The sequence below is a fragment of the Bufo gargarizans genome, chromosome 1 (genome assembly GCF_014858855.1).
Source record: "Bufo gargarizans isolate SCDJY-AF-19 chromosome 1, ASM1485885v1, whole genome shotgun sequence".
Classification (NCBI taxonomy): Eukaryota; Metazoa; Chordata; class Amphibia; order Anura; family Bufonidae; genus Bufo; species Bufo gargarizans.
Window position 1 is genome coordinate 624,614,850 of NC_058080.1, and position 22,526 is coordinate 624,637,375.

At 40.1% G+C, this 22,526-nt stretch overlaps 1 protein-coding gene across 2 annotated transcripts in view; it reads right to left on the reverse strand.

The window, feature by feature from the left end:
- The window catches only part of FER (FER tyrosine kinase), a 239,241-nt gene that overhangs the window by 41,934 nt on the left and 174,781 nt on the right, over positions 1-22,526 (reverse strand). For both annotated transcript variants that reach the window (XM_044275952.1, XM_044275953.1), the window contains one exon: positions 16,707-16,830. In XM_044275952.1, coding sequence (XP_044131887.1) covers positions 16,707-16,830 — 124 coding nt within the window. The remainder of the gene's footprint in view (positions 1-16,706; positions 16,831-22,526) is intronic.

Genomic DNA, 22,526 nt, shown 5'->3' on the forward strand with positions numbered 1-22,526 from the left:
GAAATAAACAGCTTATACACTATATGGTGAAGATTACTGGAGCACAGAACATTTCTACTTCTCGTCTCTTCACAACAGAAAGCACCTTTGAATTCGGACTTCACAATGTAAAAGAACTGTAATCATACAAAAACATTTTTGGCTAACAAGAGGATAATGTCATCTCATCCTTAAAAACCCACTTTGCTCGTAAGCGCCCAGTTAACATGACTCAACAGTAAGAGAAGCTAATGGGATGATTTTTCTTTACACAGTGTACAGCTTTGAGCAAATCTGGAAAAGAATTACGACACGAGTAACATTATTTTATGGAGCCTGTTCCGTGCACAGCTTACAAAATTGCTTAAGTAAAAAAACAAGCATGCAAAATTTCTCTCATTTTCATAAAGAAAGCTGTCATTTGATTACGTGCCTCAAATCCAGTGAAAGCCTTACTGGGAAATGAAAATCACGAGTATGCTGCATGTAAAACTACAAGGGTTGTATAGTTTCACAATATGTTTTTATTTGTTGGGTCTCCGTATTAACCCATGACTTTGCTGTACATCATATGTCCAAACCCTAAACATGGCGCCCACTCGCGCGTGCAGCTGCCACCTTAGCCACGGGGTTTCTGCTATTTTAAATAGCAGAGACCCACGGCATATGTATGTGATCAGCCATAAGGCTGATCGCATACATCTTACCTTTCAGATGCCGTGGTCAAATGTGACCACGACATCTGCGCAGAGCGGAACCATGCGCTTCCAGTCCGGTAACAGCGTTCCCCGGCTGAGATCGGGGGACCTGTTACCTCGATCTAATTGACCGAAGCCTCAAGCAAGCTTCAGAGTCAATTAGATGTATATATCAACACAGGCCAATAGGTGGCAGCCTTGTATTGATATAGTACAAATGAAGTCTTCAATGATGGCTATTTAGCCATCACTGAATACTACGGGCAATCAAATGATTGCCAGTCATTGTCACCCGAGGTGACTTAAAAAAAAGTAAAAATAAAAGTAAAAAAAAAGTTACAAAAAGTTTTTACAAATAATAAAAAAAAAATATAAAATGTATTAATAAAAGTTCAAATCATTCCCCGTTCCTTAAAATAAAAATACTTAGCCAATAAAAAAAATAAACATCATGGGCATCACCGCGTGTGAAAATGCCCATACTTTTAAAATATAACAATATTAATAGCATATGGCAAATGGCGTACCAGCAGGAAAAAAATTAAACAGCCAATTTGCTAATTTTTTTTTTCACTTCAACTAACCAATAATTTTTTAATAAAACATGCTTAAAAAGTCGCACGCAATTAAAATGGTTATCACTGAAAAGAACAGCCCCGTACACATAGCTACAAAAAGTTATAGGGGTCAGAATATGGTTATGAAAAAAATATTTATTTTTCCTTAAAAGTTTTAATTTTTCTTTCAGTATTAAAACGCAAGAAAAATTGTGGTATCATTGGAACCGTACTGACCTGGAGCATGAAGATAGGTCAATTTTACCGCATAGAGTACAGTGTAAAAAAAAAAAAAAAAAAAAAACACATTTATCAGAATTGCGTTTTTTCCCAATTCTACCCCATTTGGAATTTCTTTTACTGTTCCCTACTACATGGTATGCAACCGTAAATGGTGCCATTAGAAAGTAATTTTCCCGCAAAAAATAAGCCCTCATAAGGCTATGTGAATGGAAAAATAAAAAAGTTAGGACTATGGGAAGGCAGGGCGTGAAAAACAAAAACGCAAAAATGGAAAATCCCAGGGTCCTTAAGGGGTTAGATGTGTTTATCCACATTTATAAAATCAGAGACGTTACAACTAGCATTATACCCAATAACAGATAATAAGAGCTACTAGGGAGTGCACAGAGAACGCATGCTGTGCCAACATAGGACGGATAGAGGAGGAAACAAACATACGAGCGTTTGCTAATGAAGACACACTGAGCAGATCAATGAATAGAAAGCTGAAAAACTGGAGACTTCACTTCGGTCTTACAAAAAGGGGGTTTCTATAGGAATGGTGGGTGGCTTGTTACAGCAAAGTCTAAAGTCAACATGGTCAGGGCCATTTGATGTCCATATCTACTAACAAATTAATAACTGTATTCACAGTGTTTTATATTATAAAAAGCTTTAGATTTATCAAAACTGATATAAAGGGAGGCTGACTGTAGCCAATCAGATCTCACCATTCATTTTCTAGGAGCTGTGAAAAATGAAAGGTGGAATCTGATTAGTTTTGTTAACTCTCCCCATATATTTTTTTGCAATAACCCTGACACAATACCACAAATTTGGCCCTTGAAATAAGGGTGGAATTGTGGAGGGTGATGAGGAAAAAGCAAAGTTATTAAATAATTTCTCCATTGTATTTACAGGAGAAAAACTAAATGAAATACAAGATGAAATACAGAAGGACAGAGCAGCAAGCAGCGTACAATGCGTTCGCGCTTGCCCCCCATACCGATCTTATTTTGATTACCTATCCTGCCCACAAAAATCTCGTCAATGACTAAATAAACACAAGTGATAATAGCTTTACTTGTTGATCGGTCAGGACAGCAGAGTCTTCTATGTCTAGTGTACAGTGAGATGGCCTAAAATAAGCACTATTTATTAAAACCACACAGTATCAATCTTCTGCTATATCTTCTCCCCATCCCCAATTCTCGTTTAGCTGATGGACATGAATGTCATTATTTAAAGGATTTGTCTCATTTCAGCAAATAGCATTTATCATGTAGAGAAAGTGAATACAAGGCACTTAGTAATGTATTGTTATTGTCCATATTGCCTCCTTTGCTGGCTGGATTTTTCCATCACATTATACACTGCTCGTTTTCATGGTTCCGACCAATCCAGCAGTGATGGCCATGCTCGCTATAGAAAAAGTGCCGGCCTCTCTGGTGGCCGGGACCATGGGAGCTCATCACGTAGGCTGGTGCTTTTTTTCTGTAGTGTGTAAGCATGGTCACTGTTCATGGATAACAGGGTAGTCGTAATCATGAAAACGGGCATGAAAAAGTAATAACTGGTATGGGCAGACTACAGTACCCAGAAAAATATCAAAATTAGGGTTATTTCGTTTCGAAAAATGCGGCTGATGAGTTACCTAAGAGTTATCTCAAAACATATAAACGTAAACACACATCTCTCCCATGACCACTGTACGTATTACTATTGGACATCCTCCATGTCTAAGGCCTCATGCACATGACTCTATATTGAGTCCACATCCGATCTGAAGTTTTTGTGTATCGGCCGCAGAACGATTAATTTTATGGGGAGACAAAAAATACGGACTGCACATGGATATCATCCATGAGCTGTCTGCATCTGTTCTGCCATTCCGCAAATATATAGAGCATCTCCTATTCTGGTTAGTTTTGTGGACAAGAATAGGCATTTCTACAATAGGGCCTCTGGAAAGTGAAGGATGCACATGGCCAGTATGTCTGTTTTTCAGATCCGTGGCTTGCGGACCACAAAAGGGCAATGACCGTTTACATGAGCCCTTAAGAAAATATGGTTTCTACACCAACATAGAAGGATACGTTCTGTACTGTAAAACCACTGACTCTGTGAAACTCTCTGCCAGGGGAAATTGGCATGCTTATGTCCCAAAAAGACTTCGAAAGGAGCCAGGATGTCTTTCTTGAGTTACACCTCACAAATCACTAGATTTCTCAATAAGGGTCACCGACTTCTGCCTTCTTCTGGATCAACAGTCCAGCATAATAGGTTCAATTATGTTACTAAATAACAAACGTGGGGTCAAAACGTAAAGGGCATCTGTCAGCAAATTTGTACCTATGAAACTGGCTGACGTGTGCAATATATGTAAATGAGCCACTAGGCGCAGTGGCCAGTGGGGACACTGCTGTTACTTCTAAGGGCTCTGCTCTCTCTGCAACTATTGCACCCTCTCCACTTTAAATGCCAGGGCCAGACATCATGACATTTTCATTGCCTGGCTCTGTCACTCAAAGTGGAGAGAGCGCGCGGCAGTTGCAGTGACAGCAGAGCCTCTAGGTGTAACGGTAACGCCGCCATTGCTCCTAGATTCTCATTTGCATATATTAAAGCAATTTTTCTCAGTAATGCGGGCACATATGAACATGGGACTAACACAGATGCCTTCAGCTGCCAGGTGCACATGTAACAGGTCAGCCAGTTTCATAGGTACAAATCTGTTGACAGATGCCCTTTAAAGGGGTTCTGACGCTGGTGTACTGCACCTTAGCTCCCAGGTTACGGCAGATGAGCTGCGGTACCCTAGCACGGCCACTGAACCACTTCCGGCTTTCTCCACTGCTTAGTTTCCAGCTCCAGCTGATTGGTGTGGATACTGGGTGTTTACTTCCCCACACTGATCTTACATTGATGACCTATCCTGTCCAGAAAAATCTCGGCAATGACTAAATAACCACAACAAGTCATAATAGCTTCACTTTGTTGATCGGTCAGGAAGGCACAGCCTTCTATGTCTAGTGTACAGTCAGATGGCCTAAACCACACAGTATCAATCTTCTGCTATAACTTCTTCCCATCCCCAGTTCTCATTTAGCTGATGGACACAAATCTCATTATTTATTTTAACTTTAATGGATACATTTCACGCTAGAGAAAGAAATGGGGAAAGAACATTAGGTTATATGTGCTATTTCTCTTCAACAAAAGAGCGTGCCTATCATTATTCACACAATTTATCCCCAAAGGCAATTCTAACTTCATTCCTGGGCTGTGTGAAAAGCAAGCACTGTGGATTGGTTAAATTATTTTGACATATGGCAGCAACCTGCAATCAAAAGCCATAGGTGCACATCACTGAAAAAATGCGTAAGCATCTCTATTGATAACTACACACAAAAAAATGAAAAACTGAAAAAAAAAGAAAAAAGAAAAATGAAATCATTGTAAAAACAATGGACTCTATGTGCAGATTGGGCGAGCGGTATTCATAAAAGAAGTGGCTTATTTCTCTGAGCACCGCTACCATCTCCCACATTCTAATTATGCAGTATAGTGTGAAGAATTACAATTTTCCATGCAGGCTATTAGCTATTGTATTTCTCCTAACGCACAAACCTTTTTGTTTGACTGTTCATGTTATTTTATTCGACAGCTGAGTATGTGACACTATGTGGGAGGAATACTACTTAATATACCATCTGTATATTTTATTGGTGTAAACATGTATCATAGTTTTAATGTTGTATCTGCAGTGTGACATATTTATTAACCATTTGCATCAAGATTTAGTGGAATGTACTCTATGCTTGTAACAGCAAAAAATAAATAAAATAAAAATTCTGTCCCTTGATGAAGTCAGATCATCATAGCCGTTGGGAAGCAAACGAATGGTCCATTTTAACGTTTTATTGATTTTCATGCTTGTTGAGCCCAATACATATTGTTAGCTTCTTAGGACCATTAAAATTTGTTGAATCTTATCCAAAGGTGCTGCACAAGGTTTATTTCCCCTTGATCTCCCAATACAGCTTCAAGCAGAACTAATGACCTAAGAATGTGCTTGGTTATACACAGAGCTCTGGGACAGGTGTGTAACTATAGGGGGTGCAGAGGTGGAAGTTGCTACTGGGCCCAAAGACCCTTGTTCCACATAAGACAACACAGGTATTATAGAATGTGCATGCTGGTCAAGTTACACCTCTGGCTGAAGGGAAGGAGTTAGGTCAAGAATTTGGCATGTGGGGGTGCCATTTCAATTTTTTACTCATGCAGGATAAAGGCTATGGGCTTCCCTGCCCCGGGCCACAAAGAACACAAGGAAGGGGGGCCCAAGCTGAAGTCTTGCACCAGGGCCTATGAGCCTTTAGCTGTGCCCCTGCTCTGGGACACTGATTTTATTTGCAGTTTTGGGTTTTCTTCCCAGATTAGAGGGACCAGGTCTTCCGTGGTGGATCATGGAAGATTACAACACAGCCTCTTAACCTATATTGTACAGCTGCTTGTGTGAAAGTGAACGGCAGTGATAAACTGAAGGTTGTGAGAAATTTAGCAAATAGGGCACATTCATTCAAACATTTTCTCAACAAATGTCAATAAACCTAACACATTTTTGCCAATTAGTTGATATGTGATTTTATTTTATTGCACTGGCTATATTATGGCATGAGAACATATTTGGAGTTGTTTTTATATTTAAATGTTCCTGTTTGTCTTCTGTAGCCTGTCTGTTTTTCCATATATTGCAGGCTACTCAGTGCTGTTCAGTGTGATATCCATCTAATTTATCACACTGTCCGTTTCTAAAATGTATTTTTATGTTAAACTGGCCATTGAAGACTCAAAATAGCTAATTTTTCAATTACTTTCAGTCTCATTTCTGTGATATACACAAGGTCAAGATCAGTGAACTGAAAGGTAACACTGAAGGACAACATCCCTCTCCTTGACAATGCTTCTGCCAGACTCTCCATAGTGGCTAAGGCCTGCAACAAAATAATGAGATAGGCTTATGTCTGGTGGTTAGTGATCGGTCATTGGCTGATCAGTGCAGATCAAGCAAACCTGCTGAGAACTGCCACCCTTTTGCCTGCGCAACAAGGTTGCTGGGTTCCTGTTCATTTGTGAAGATGTTTGCTGGAGTTGACCCAGCCTGTTTCTGGTCTCTGGCTTTGGTTTTACTGCCAACTTTGCCTGTATCGGCTCATCTTTTTTAATGAACTCTGCCAGCCCTCACCATGCTTTTGCATGACCACGCTTTGGCTTATTGATTGGGATATGTCTCTCGGGAAACACCAGTTTCTTTTGGAGACTGCTCCTGGGATGCAACCTAGATATTTCCTGTACAAAAGCTAAAGAATATTTCCTAGCCAAATACAATAGTGACTGACCATGTCAAGCTACATAAAAGTTGAGTAACTTCACTAGTACATTGCATTATAATAAATGGTGGGGAGACAGAAAAAAGGAAAACAGCGGCACTGCCCCTTTAAGGTAATAACTCACATATCCTCGGACCCCGGAATTCCTAAGACCCGCGGCTGCACAGGTTAGACCCAGACTGCATGGTGCTCAGCGTGGTAAGCTTGAGAAATCAGCATGGACGGTAGAGGACAGGTTAATGCGGCACTCACCAGGGTCAGTTATTCAACCAAACTTTATTGCTGGCTAGTAGGTAGACATCAGCTGCACAGGCTGGGGAGCGGGACGGCCTGGGTGTGAAAGAGCGGTGACGGCCGTTTCGAGCTGGATTGCTCTTCCTCGGACCGCTACTAGCGTGCAGACGCACGAGCGTGCATTTAAGGGCAACCCAGGGTCATCGCTATGACAACCGCGGACGCTCCCCAGGTGCATGCTGAAACACAAATAGAAAGGGAAACATTGCGATGTTACAATAACATACTGTAAATCGCTACATAGAATATGAAGCAGCACTTTGTCAGCCCAATGGAGGGGACAAGTTACAATAGTATACAGGGAAATGCTAGAAAACAAAAGGAGATACAATAAATGAGATGTACATGGCTGCTGTTAAGTTAAAGCTACCTAGGGCCAAAAAGGGGGGGGGGGGGGAGATTCCCTTACTGCCCCACTGTTTCAATAAAGCATAAGGGAAAACGCATGTGGAGCTATCGCCGTGGGAGGCAGATGACAAAATTACGGCATAGGCAAATATAAAAAGGTAAAACCCTAAGTGGAAAAGGCCTTAAAGAAAAACGGCCATGTCATTTTTGTCGTTCAAACAATGTGGTCCCATGGCACCTGTTCTGACGATCCATCGAGCCTCCCGTTGCAGCAAGAGGCGGTGGCGATCCCCACCCCGTGGGATGGGTCCCACCGCCTCAATACTAGCAAAAGAGAGGCTGGACGGATCACCATTATGGGTCGAACGAACATGGTCAACAAGGCAGGGCGAACCTCGTCCCGTCCTTATTGAACCAATGTGTTCCCGTATTCTCTCGAACAAGGGCAAGATGGTTTTACCAATATAAAACCTGCTGCAGGTGCATGATACGACATAGACGACATAGGAGGTGCGACATGTGATGAAATCATGGACCCTATGTGTGATGCCCCCTAAAGACAGAGACTTTCCCTGCGAGTTGTGGGAATAGAAGGAACCCGTCCCACATGCACAGGCCGTCCCGCTCCCCAGCCTGTGCAGCTGATGTCTACCTGCTAGCCAGCAATAAAGTTTGGTTGAAGAACGGATCCTGGTGAGTGCCGCATTAACCTGTCCTCTACCGTCCATGCACATTGCATTATAATGTTATAGTTATAAGACACCATTAGTTATCTAGTCAGATCTCATTTACAGCTATGTTCACAATCTGTATGGCTGCTGAGATCACATTTACAAGTGTTCCCTGCTTTTGCCTGTACAAAACTTGCATTATTATTTCTAGTAAGACTAATCTTTACATTAGACACTTTTGGGAAGATACAGTCAGGTCCATAAATATTGGGACATCGACACAATTCTAACATTTTTGGCTCTATACACCACCACCACAATGGATTTGAAACAAAATTACTAACTGCAGACTGTTCTAACATAAGCAAACTGTTGTAATTCCTACACCGTTCACCTGATTTGGATGTAAATACCCTCAAATTAAAGCTGACAGTCAGCAGTTAAAGTACATTGTGTTCGTTTCATTTCAAGTCCATTGTAGTGGTGTATAGAGCAAAAAAAATTAGAATTGTGTCGATGTCCCAATAGTTATGGACCTGACTGTATATGAAGTCCTTTACACCACAAAAGCCGTATTTCCGCTATAATTCGCTACTTTACTTTCTTTTCTAACAAGGCGGAAAAAAAAAGAGTGTGTGGCTTAGCAGAAGGGTACGGACAGACCGCTGGTTGCAAAATGCATAAAGGATTTCTTTTCTTTATCAAGATCATGTGACGCAGACAGGATGTCATAGTGGCCTGGTTATCCCACTGAACAGCAACCATACTGACTGGCATCCTGCCCTCATTTAATATATGGGGCACGCAAGTACCTTATAACCTTGCAATTTTAGATTGAGGAGTATCTAACCTTATATCTCTTGCGAGAATGCATATTACTAATCTGTACCTAATTTGAGGGTGTCTGCAGGCTCACAGGCCCTACCTGTTCATTGCTTTTTTGTATTTTGCTGAATTTGTGTCGTATTTATATTTATCCTTTACCTATGATCAACTGGTGCTACAACAAATTGTTGGACAACAGGTTGGATCATGTTTGAAAGTATACCGTACCTCTGATGCTTATCTAAACACTGCATTTGTGTCCCCTGAAGAGCCCACTTCATAAAATGGGCGAAACGCGTTGGCACAAAGGGATCCACACTCTAATTGTAATGACCTTTGGAAACTGAAGGTGTTATCTGTTAAATTAAGATACATTCTAATACTGCAGAGATTGTATTGAGCATCTGTTTATCATCATGTGTTCAGCAATGATTCATTCTGATGTACTCAGCCTCTTGTTATCCTGATGTAATCAGCATGTATCCAGCATCTATTTATCTTGATGTACTATGTGTATATTTTTTTTATGTACTCAGCATTTATTACTTTTTGTATTTATAGTAGGGTATCTAATAGACCCACCTTAGGGCACCTTATCTAGGTGTCTTTAATATCCGTCTTCAGGGCCATCTAAGGGCTTATAGGAGGTTCCTGAATACGGGATCGGCTATTCCGTACTATAGGCAGGGCTCTATAGTATAGGGCGAGAATTAGGGAAAGGCCCCCATTAGACTATCATCACCCTGCCTACAACTTTGCCCTATCCTGGACTGTGGAATATAAAGGATTGCTGTACTTACACGGTTTTGTGATCCAATAATTCTTTTTTGGTTTTTGCATACTGTATGTTGGGTTATTTTAGCGTCTTAATAAAGGCTACATTTTAATTTGGGGATACCCTCTGAATACAATTTATATAAATAGAAATTATTTATTTAATTACATGACTTACGTTACAACAAATCTATAAGGGTTGGTTGAGGATATATTTAGCCTGGAAAAGGACCCTTTTAAAAAAAAAAAAAAATAGCTTTTATTAATTTACATCTAAAAAGCATAAATATAAACACCCTTTGATAACCGGGTGTCCAAAATAATAATAGGACAAGATGTTGCCCAGCTACCACCGTGAATTGGTGAAATAAAGATAAATTGGTTGAGGATATAGGATTTTTTTTTTTTTATGCTGTGTTTTTTTCTGTTGCTCTTCATGGAGTGCCAGATGTTATATTCTGGCCAACAGGAAGGTATAAAAAGCCAGACAACCACTACATATTTTGCAAATGCTATTTCTGATCCCTCTGCGTTTATTCAAATTGCAGCAAGTAAAACGTGTGACTAAAAAATATGGCAGAGCAAAAAAGCATGAATTTCATGCCGTTTTACAATTACAATGCACACTGAATGCATTATAAGGCAATGCTTTAACAATCATACATTTTAAAGCAAGTCATGTTCTTCATAATTTATAATATGGATATTCTGTAACATTTCTCAAAACAGGATTACAAGATAAAATTAAACTTAAAAACAAATCCAATACAGTGATTCATCGCTCAAGAAGCTTCGGTTCTCTAGCTGTACAAACCAATATTTTGTCTTCATGAAAACGTAGTCTGCTGGGAGGCAGAAGTGCCTCCGGTAGGCTGTGTAGAGCTTGTAAGAGATTGTATGTGAAAGTACTCTGTGGACAAGAAAAATGAACTACCCGATTCATAGAAACATTTAACTGTTCTGGAACCGCACAGTAAAATGGCCACAAAACACTGGATGGTTTAACGACAGCTAAGCATGAACTCATTCTCCCCTCTGAAGTGCAGAATTCAATATTTCATTAATTTTTAAAATGTCTGATATGTATATTTATAACGCAACATATTACAATGTATGAATGCAAACTTATACTGAATTATTTTAATCTACAAAACAAGGTGAATCAAAGGCATTTTTCACTGGATCTAAAAATGTCACTTGATACATTTTGGTGGAACACTTAAAGGGGTTGTCCGGGTTCAGAGCTGAACCCGGACATACCCTTATTTTCACCCCGGCAGCCCCCCTGAGCCTGGCATCGGAGCATCTCATGCTCCGATGCGCTCCAGTGCCCTGCGCTAGATCGCGCAGGGCACAGGCTCTTTTGTTTTTAATAACACACTGCCGGGCGGTAACTTCCGCCCAGCAGTGTGTTCGGTGACGTCACCGGCTCTGAGGGGCGGGCTTTAGCTCTGCCCTAGCCGTTTTACTGGCTAGGGCAGAGCCAAATCCCGCCCATCAGTGCCGGTGACGTCACCGGGGTTCCTGTCAGCCCCATGGAGAGCCCGGTACGTCACTGGAACTCAGAAAAATGCCTTTGCCCTGCGCGATTTAGCGCAGGGCAAAGGAGAGCATCGGAGCATGAACTGCTCCGATGCTCATGTCAGGGGGGCTGCCGGGGTGAAAATGGAGGGATGTCCGGGTTCAGCTCTGAACCTGGACAACCCCTTTAATGTCTTAATGGCTGTGGACACCTTTGCATCTTTTTCCCCTTTTCTTATTGAACTACATGCATTAAAAAAAATGGCTTTACATGCTATAAACACCTTCAGGAGCAATTTATTTATCATATTGCCTTCTACAAATTTTGGGTTAAAAATATTTTTTTTAATTGATCTTTAAAAAAAAAAATCTGTGGACAGAGCTATGCAATTCTGGTACTGGAACTACACAGTAATCATGGGTCGCCGAAGCCTGACCGATCTGATATTGATGGCCTCCGTCTTCCTTTTTTTTATTTTACCATTGAAATAGATGTATGGGGGCCTGTTTCTTTGGCAGGACGAATTGTATTTTTCATGCCACCATTTTTGGGTACATTTAATGTATACATTTTAAACGTTTTTTTGAGATGACAGTCTGAAAAGGCACAGCAATTCAGCCACTGTTTCTAGGGTTTCATTGTCACGACATTTACTGTGCAGTGAAAACAACATGGTAAATTTATTCTGTGGGTCAGTATGAATATGGAGATATCAAATTAAAACATACCCATGACACTGCTTACAGAGCTCTGCAAAATCTAGTTTTTTAGCGGGACGAGCTGGAGTTCTGACATTTTTAGTTTTGTTTTTGATACCATTTTGGAATTCATGTGACCTTTTGATACATTTTTTTATTCAATCTTTTTGGGGAGACGAGATGAGCAAAAAAACTATTGTTTTATGGGATTCACGGTGTGTGATAAATAACATGCTATGTTAATATTTTGGAAGAGGCGATACCAATTATGTTAGCTGATTGTTGAATTTTTTAAAACTTTATTCAGCTGTTTTTACTTTATTTTTTAGAAGAGTTGGGGAAATTGTACCGGCACTTTATCGCTTTTGATAAACACTGTACCACTTCTGCATTACTGCGTACAGGGACTTTTACTTGTATTCTATTACACTCTGCCAGAGGCAGAGTGTAATAGAGGCAATAACATGGCAGATGACTCCAACAACTGCCATGACAGGCATCCTACAGTACATACAGCGATGGTGGATGTCGCTACATCTGAGGGGTTAAACTGCTGGGCTCTGAGTTATCACTGATCCTGGCATTGAGACCAGGCTGCTAACTGTGTGATACAGCTGGCACCAGCACATGATGGTGCAGGCACAGAGCTGAGCCTGCTGAGTCTTATCTACCCACTTGCGGCATAGAATTATTATTGTGGTACTGTAGATCGAGGGGTTAAGGATCTTATGCTAGCAGCCCTACTTCCATTTAAATGACAAAAATACGTGGTCTCAAAAGGCAGGAAATGCTCAACCCCAAATGCAGTTGTGCATTTATGCTCAGGGGAGCAGATATTGCGCTTGTGGTCTGTTGCTAATGGCAATCCCCAGCAAAAAATGCATACAATGGAGGATGCCCGCAGCAGACCACAAGTGCCACAGAGACATCCTACACACCAGATGGTAAAATGTGTGGATGTAGAATAATACATAGAATAAATAGTTCTAAGATTAGGTGCACTACTGTAGTGGATGCAAACCATAACATCTGATCAACCCTCACACTGATGTTAAAAATGAGACATTAGCCAGTATATACTTATAATAAGGACTCTTCTTAGAAACTAACGTAAAGCAGCCTTGTATCACACAGGCGTACAGAGGCTGCTGCACACTACAACTGGCTCCCTGATCCTCGCTAGGCGGAGTTGGTGAACGGCTGGGTGCTCCTGATTTTTGACCTCCCAGATGCAGTGGGAGGCATCTGAGGGGTTAAATGTATGTGATGGACGTTATTGTTGATCGCATACCTTAGTCCTGTGTGCCTGCTTTTTAAAACTGCAGGCACCCGCCGGATATGGTGCCCACAGTGCATGTAATTTTCCATTGGAGCGGCGGGAAGGGGTTAAGAGCTTAATGATGCTTTAAAGTCAACTTGTCAGTTCTCCAGATATGCCAGTTCAGCTATATACTTTATTGCCCGTGACATAACAATTCTTAAGCTTCTTTCCTTAGACCTATACCTTGTATCATCCCTCAGTTATTCTTTCTAGAAGTGTATGAATACAAGCTGTTGGAGATTCTGTCTCTGCAGTCTGATACTGTACAATCAGTGCTGACAGTGCCAGGTTATATAGGGGCACACCCACTTGCCAGGTTTGTTCATAAATCTCTAGAAAAATAAAGCCTCATTCACGCTTCAGTGTTTTGGCCACTGATTTCCATCAGTGATTGCGAGCCAAAACAAGGAGTGTAGGCTACACAAGGAAAAGATCTGCAACCACTGATGGAAATCACTGAACAAAACACTGACGTGTGAATGAGGCGTAACAGAGGAATGAAACACTGCATTGTTAATGCTGGAATCTACCTGTATCAAACAGATCACAGGTAAGTCGCACTCTGCCTCACTGCAAACTCAAGGAAAACTGACTTTGGACCTATCACCACTCCAGACATGTTTGTTTTACTTGCATTCCCCATGAAATAACAACTGAGGAGCAACTTTTCTTAGAACTCTTCATTATGTCATTCCTCTGTTACTCTAGAAATGTATGAATACATTGTACAACAACTCTTACACAGTCTGGCATTGTCAGCACTAATTTAATAGTGTCAGACTGCAGGGAAACACTCCCAAAAGGTAACACCCAGTTGTAAATGTATTTATACATTTCTAGAAATAATAACAGAGACACAAAACAAGTTGGAATTCTAAGAAAAGATGCTCCATAGTTGACATTTCATGGGAAATACAAGCATTTACTAAAACAGACATGTCTGGAGTGGTGACAGGTCCGATGTCCGTTTATGCAGTTAATGTTAAATTCTGGCATTAACTAACTATACTTTATTAACGCCTGGCACACATATATGAAGTCAAATCAAGTTTTACAATGTTTCGCTACATTTACAATGGCTACAACATCATCATTCATACTGCTGCGTTACATTACCTAGGGGCTCCCTGATAGCCAAGCTGCTAACGTTACAGATGTATTTGTAGAAGAGACTCAACTCCGCGATATACTCTAGAGGAGTCTTTAGAATACATGAACATAGTTTGAATGATAGTTCATCATCAGTAGAAACGCCAGTGGCATTCAACTGATTAAACTCTCCAAAACGTAGTCTCACATTGCCGGCAAGAATTATTAATCTGTCTGATTTGGTCAATTTGTTATAAAATGTTGCACAGCAAATTCTGAAAAGACAGCAGAAAGATGACTTCAGAGGAGTTGAGATTAGGAAAAGAAACCTTAAAGAAGAAAAAAAAAAAAAAAAAAAAAGAAATGTACAGAATCCGTATTGTGCTTTTTATGGCTGCTGTAATAAAAGTTAAACAGTTTTCTTTACAGACAAGAAACAGAGAGGTCTCCTGGTGTCCTATAAATGTTAAGAGGTCTAATTAAGTAGTGGACTCAAGAGATCAAGTGTTAAATGAATTGGGCACAGTGTATTTTCAGCAGGCATTTCTCTATAAAATTACTTCATCAAGTGTCAGGCTCGTCTCTAACAAAGCATTACTGCAGCACAAAGATCATAACTCCTGAAGATGGATGTGATAACGAACGAAAACAAAAAAGAGGGGCAAAAACTGAAAAAAAAAACGATAGCTAATGAAAATTAGAACACCCATCAAAATAAAAAGTCTCCATCCACCATGCTGTGAAAACTTTTACCGGGGAAAAGGTTTTAAAACACATACTTTTTCCAGAGTGAACACTGAATTTATATATTGTGACCGATATCTTAACATACTGTATAGCAAAGTAAAATACGGTATAAACATATTTAAAGGAAGAAAAAAATAAAAAAAATAATCACATATGTATTTTTATTTTACGTCAAAGAAATAACTAGAGTTGAGGAACCGACCCTGCCTGTGACAGATTCCAGTTCGGGTTTTAAGTGAATTACGTGATGGATTCCGTTCTCACAGATTACGTAATTCACTTAAAACCCAAACTAGAACCTGCCAAAAGGTTCGCTCAACTCTAAAAAATAACCTTTCAGTATTTATTTTTTATATTTCATTCTTGGGAGAGAATAAAAAATAAATAAAAACTTTCATTAAAAGGGGGTTAACCCACCTTCTGCTTTCCAGGCCGTTGCTGCTCTGTCGTCTTCAAGAAACTGCTCAGTCAGGGGGCAGCGGGATCAGCGCTCTGCTGATCTACTGACTCTGCCTCCTTTCTTTACGTGCGCGCTCCTGTGTGAACCGGAATTCATTCCAGCAGCCGCCTCTACGCTCCTACTCTACTATCCCTTCCTGCAACTAGATACCCATGGTAAGTGGACTGACAAGTGAAGGAGAAATAACCAGCGCGCAGGCCACCGCTCCAGTATCACTAGGGGGGGGCCGGTACTAATAACTATCAGATGTAAATAAGGCTGCAAAAGAAGGTCATTTATAGAGGAAAGGAGGAGGAATCGCTAATAACATGTATTGGGTAAGTTGCTGGTGGTGGCATAAACAGATTTAAGCATACTTGAAAACATGGGATAACCTCTTTAAGAATATTACTTAAAACATTAACAGCTTGCCGAATGCCTATAGACTTTAAACAATAAGCCATACATTCCCTAAATCAAAATGACCATTACGGAATGGTGACATCATTAAAAAGTATTTTGTGCTATTAAAAATGGGGAAAAAAAATGTAATAATTCCCAGGTATAAAAATGAAAAAAAATACTAGGTCATAAAAACCATCTATCAGTGAAAAAAAAAAAACAGAACAAAGTTATGACTTTAAAAAAAAAACATACAAAAAAAAAAAATATATAAATCTGGTCATGAAAGCACATAAATAGCCTGGTCTTGAACTAGTTAAAGAGGGGGAAAAAAAAAAGAGACTAAAGCTAGATGCACACGAACATTGTTTCCGTGTCTACTTCCGTTTTAGTTTTTTTTGCGGATCGGATGCGGAGCCATTAATTTCAATGGGTCCACAATAAATGCGGACAACACACCGTGTGCTGTCCACATCAGTATGTCCGTTCCGTAGCCCCGCTAAAAAAATTTTAATATGTCCTATTCTTGTCCGTTTTAGGCATTGTTAGAATGGATCCGCAAAACAAAACAAAAAAAAAAAAACGATGGCATACGGATGTCATCCGATTTTTGGGGCGGATCCGCAATTTGAGGACCGCAAAACACATACGGTCATGTGCATGTAGCCTAAGAAGAAGGGAATAAGAACAATAGTGCTTCAGTCATAAAAGTCTATAAGGTCAATACCTGTGTATACAGTTTTTAGACTCCAGATAGGCCATGCCAGAAGCAGCATCCAAAGAAAACTTTACAAGCTGTTTCGTTTTCATCTCCTCTTTCCTCTTTCTTAAAAAGGTCAAAAAATCACCACCTGAGAAAACAGAGAAAAAGGACAGTGAGACTTAATAGAACTTAATTACTAGCAATGTATAAACTTACTAGAAGAAATGTAACAAAGATACATTACTTTTTGCAGAACGCTTTTTAGCCAAAAAGCTATCCAACAAAAGTATGCACTTGGAGAATAGGATGGAACAAAGGATGTAGAGTATTGAAATTCAACATTCTGAACTTAAAGGGATTTTGCCACTTCAGTAAATAGCATTTATTATGCAGAGAAAGTTTCCATGGTTACGACCACCCTACAGTCCAGCAGCATGGCCGTGCTTGTACACTATAGAAAAAAAGTACCAGCTGTTGTGAGCTCCCACCGTGCCGGCCACCGGAGAGGCTGGCATTTTTTCTTATAGTGTGCAAGCACGAACACCACTGATGGATTACAGGGTGGTTGTAACCATGGAAACGAGCAGTGTATAATGTGATAGAAAGATAAATCCAGCTAGCAAAAGGAGGCAATATGGGCAATCACAATACATTAATAAGTGTCTTGTATTACCTTTCTCTACATGATAAATGGATGCAGACGGCACACATATAACATTCGTGTGCCGTCCACATTTTTTTGCGGCCCCTTAGAAGTGAATGGGTCCATATTCGATTCGTAAAAAAATGCAAACCAAAAATACGTTTGTGTGAATGAGGCCTAAAGTGTGTATACATATGTACATAGCTCTCAGTCACTGATAGTATTAAAGGAGCTGCCTCACTTCAGCAAGTGGCATTTATCATGTAGAGAAAGGTAATACAAGGCACTTACTAATGTATTGTTATTATCCATATTGTTACCTTTGCTGGCTTGGTGCTCGTTTCCTTGGTTACAACAACCCTGTAAACCATCAATGGTGATCGCACTTGCACACTATAAGAAAAAATGCCAGCCTCTCAAGGGAACAGTAGCTGAGGGAACAGTAGCTGCCACCTCACCTCAAAGGAAGGCATAAACACATCCCAAGTCAAACAACTCCTATATGTCTCTGAATGCTGCTTCTGACCTCTCCATGCTTGATTTCTAGCCCTGTCAATCCATGGGAGCAGGGTGTGTGCAGCGCACAAGGGTGTTAAAAAAAACAGTGCTCCAATGCCTCTGGCGAGCCCCCTGGTGCTCCAACTTGCTCATTTGCAAATTATTAAAATCACATGAATAATATCTCTCCAGCTGCTTAACAGACAGACTAAAGAAAGGTATCGGTACAATCAACCCTACCAGGCAGTATTCCTGGTTTAATTGGGTCAAGGGGGCTCTTTAAGACAAGCTATGAATTTTAAAATCTGTAGCCTGGCCTGTTGAAGAAATGATGCTGATTTTTTACTGCAATGCCATGGCTAACTGTCTGCACTGATTTACAAGTCAGTTTAACGTATACATTTTGATGATTAAATGGGTTTTCCGGTAGATACTGACGGCGTGGATGAGTCATCGATATCAAATCTGTGGGATCCAAGTTGTTACTGGCAGCCACTGACACTGGAACTACACAGTGGGCAGAACCAAAAGCACAAGGTTCCATCCAAAATGTAGTGGCCGTGTACTGTAGAGCAGCTCCATTCGTGTGGATGGAAAGAGCTCATATCCACCATAGATGGGAAATTGCCTTACACCAACTGAAATCTGCCCATTTTTTTGTATTGTATGAGCTTCTTGTCCACTAGAATCGCAAAGCTAGTAGTTGATCTTTCTCGGCTTGTGAGAAAAACATTTTTCCTGAAGGACAATATAATATTAATTCGGCAACAAGTTAAAGCATATTTATAGCCGACAATATCTTAGGCAGTGACGGAGCCCCCACTATTATGTTTAGAGGAGATTAGATAGACTTAGTAACCCGCTGTGTTAAGCAAGGGCTTGGAAGGCTTCTATAACAGAAATATACATTAGAATTTTCCTAGCAAGGTATAGCTACTTATGCTTCACAATAAACAGGATAATGCAGGGTTATTAAACAGATTTAAGAGCAGACTGACTGAGTCTCTGAGGCTCTGGCATATTAAACTGAAGTGTTCGCGTGAAGGATTTGCATTTTAATTGCCATCATCCTTACATTTCTTCCATTGTGCAAGCACTAGATTTCTGGCTTCTTAAGAAACAGGCGCTCCTCAGGTGATGACCTTAATGTTTTTTTTTTTCCTTAATGACAGCTCCTGGTATGTTACACCTGCTTATCCTCAAGCTACTGCTCAGCTGTTTACGTTTGTGGATTTAAAGGAGTTTAGCTATAATAAGTTTCTCATAAAGGAGGAGAGAAAAAGTTAAAATGAGTTTTCTAACTATAGTACTTTTAATAGCTAGAAAATAAATGTTCAGGTTTTGTGATGCAGTTGTAGAAGTCAATGGCAGAGGAGCTTTGTGGGAACTACCAGTATTTACCTGGGTGAGCAGATTTTTGCCCATATGCAGTAACGGCAGCATGTAAACCCGGCTTAAAGGGGTTGTCTCATCTAGACTAAGCTTTCAATATGCCTTATTAATCCATAAGGATATAAAACTGATATAGCGGTAGCTTTACATAAAATGCATTTGGAAAGTCTTCAGACCCTTTCACCTTTTTTAGTCATCTTGCGCTTAAATAAAATAAAAAAAATTATGATTTCCCCTACCAATCTGCAATCAATACCTCATAATTAAAAGGTGAAAACTGAAATTTAGAAATGTTTGCTAATTTATTAAAAAGGTAAAACTAAAATATTGCATAAGTCCAGCAATGCAGATAGCGAGCTTATACTAAGACGGGGTATTAATGTGTATCAACAGTTAGTCCAGCAGAAGTACCCTGTTTATTCATTAAGTAACTAAATTTAATAGGTAATTTCAGAATTTACATATACACAGACAAAACAGTTCTATGCAAATGATCCATGTAGAGGCCAAAAAATGAATACCTAAGATACAGGTATACACGGCGGGAGGCCGGGGAAGGTTATCCCTAGTACTGATTCCCTAATCTGGTCCTCTGCCCAGGGACGTCTCCTGATGGTGGGGGCGCCCTGTCCCCGTACCTACACTCCAACTCCTAACTATCCCTGGTGAAGTGAGTGGTGGAGTGGGACGATATAAGTGGTGTCTAACATGGAAAACAAGCACAGATAGAAAGGATTAGTTGCAAAGGTGTCCACTGTATACTGCCCTCGTGGCATAACCAGGAGGTACAGGGCACACCTAGAAGATAAAATATACAAACAAAACGCACAATTAGGTATAGGTATATTAAGATAAGTATAGATAACCTACAAACCCCGACGCGTTTCACCCATACGGAGGGTTCAAACCCTCCGTATGGGTGAAACGCGTCGGGGTTTGTAGGTTATCTATACTTATCTTAATATACCTATACCTAATTGTGCGTTTTGTTTGTATATTTTATCTTCTAGGTGTGCCCTGTACCTCCTGGTTATGCCACGAGGGCAGTATACAGTGGACACCTTTGCAACTAATCCTTTCTATCTGTGCTTGTTTTCCATGTTAGACACCACTTATATCGTCCCACTCCACCACTCACTTCACCAGGGATAGTTAGGAGTTGGAGTGTAGGTACGGGGACAGGGCGCCCCCACCATCAGGAGACGTCCCTGGGCAGAGGACCAGATTAGGGAATCAGTACTAGGGATAACCTTCCCCGGCCTCCCGCCGTGTATACCTGTATCTTAGGTATTCATTTTTTGGCCTCTACATGGATCATTTGCATAGAACTGTTTTGTCTGTGTATATGTAAATTCTGAAATTACCTATTAAATTTAGTTACTTAATGAATAAACAGGGTACTTCTGCTGGACTAACTGTTAAAATATTGCATAGACATAAGTATTCAGACCATTTGCTATGACCCGTTTAAATTTAGCTCTGTGGGCTTCACATTTCTCTTGATCATCTTTAAGATGTTTCTACACCTTGATTGGAATCCACCTGTGGTAAAATCAGTTGACTGGACATGATGTGAAAAGACACCGTCCTGTCTATATAAGGTCTTACAGCTGACAATGTATATCAGAGCAAAAACCAAGCCATGAGGAGAAAAGAACTGCCTGTAGAGCTCAGAGACAGCATTGCGTGGAGGCACAGATCTGGAGAAGGATACGAAAAAAGTTCTGCGATAATGAAAGTTCCCAAGAACACAGTGGTCTCCATAATTCTTAAATGAAAAAAAATTGGAACAACCAGGACTGTCCCTGGAGCTTTCTGCTTCCCTAAATGACTTTCACTGTGAGAAACAAAATTCTCTGGTTTGATGAAACAAAGATTGACATTTTTTGCATCAATTCTAAGCATCTTGTCTAGATAAAAACAGGCACTGCTCATCACTTGGCGGATATCATGCCTACAGTGAGGCATGGTGGTGGCAGTCTCGTGCGTTGGGGGTCAGTAGCTAGGATAGGGAGACTAGTAAGGGTTGAGGGAAAGCTGAATGGAACAAAGTACAGAAATATTCTTATTGCAAACTAATCGGTGAATGTTCCCCTTCTAATAAGAGAATGACCGTAATCACACAGCCAAGAACACAGGAATGGCTTAGGAACATAGCTGTCAAAGTCCTTGACTGGCCCAGCCAGAGCCTTGACTTTGAACCCAATTGACCATCTCTGGAGATACCAGAAAATGGCTGTCCACCAACAGTCTCCATCCAACCTGACAGACCTTGATAGGATCTGCAGAGAAGAATGGCAGAAAATTCCCAAATCCAGACGTGCAAACCTTGTGGTATCATACTGAAGACAACTGGAGGCTGTAATCCCTGCTAATGGTGCTAATAGGTCTTACTACTTATGTCAAATGCAATATTAATATAACTTCAATAATTTAGCAAAGATTACAAACATTGGTTTTTATTTTGTCATTATAGAGTATTAAGTGCACAATGATGGGGGGAAACTTAAAAAAAAAATATATATTATTTATGTTACTCACAATAAAGGCAACAACATAAAATATGAAGAAGAAAAAAAAAAAAAAAAAAAAAAAAGCAAAAGGCATTCTTTCCTGGCAATTACTTGCTCATCAGTGAAGGAGACCAGTGCATTTACATGCAGTGATCTCCTCCACACTATTGGGGGGGGGGGGGATGAGCCATCGCTCGTCCCAATGTAATCGTCGTTTGCCTGCAGCAGCAGAGCACGTTTAGACAGCACAATCTGGTGCCAGCAAACGACAGCTTAGTTCCCTTCCCCAGAAATCGGAAACATCTTTACACTGCCATGTAATCGATAACGAATGTTCCTATGAACGCTCATCAGCAATTATCTGGCAGATTCTTGGCCCGTGTAAAGGGTCATTAACAGTAAAAATGTAACAGAAAAGATGCTCATCTTATGACAAGCCATACCTGTTGTGAAATTATAGCATAGATACATAAAATTAGTAAAATTGTATCTATCATAAATTAACACAATTTACATTTTTATTCTACCCAAATATGCCTCTGTATAGATTTTGGGTATTAAATATTGTTTTGCACCAAAAACAAACTTCGTAAAAGATCTCAAAAGTTACAGTCATTAAATCCATACTGCATTGCATTATAAAATCTTGTCTCAGTTCCATGGTTTCCAATTATATTGCATTTAGTTACTATGTTTTCATGTACTGTTAGATGAAAGTCATAAGAAGCAAGAAAATGTCTTACAGACTCAATTTCCCACAAATGACTTTTAAAACAGAATGTTCTCATCTTTTTAGTA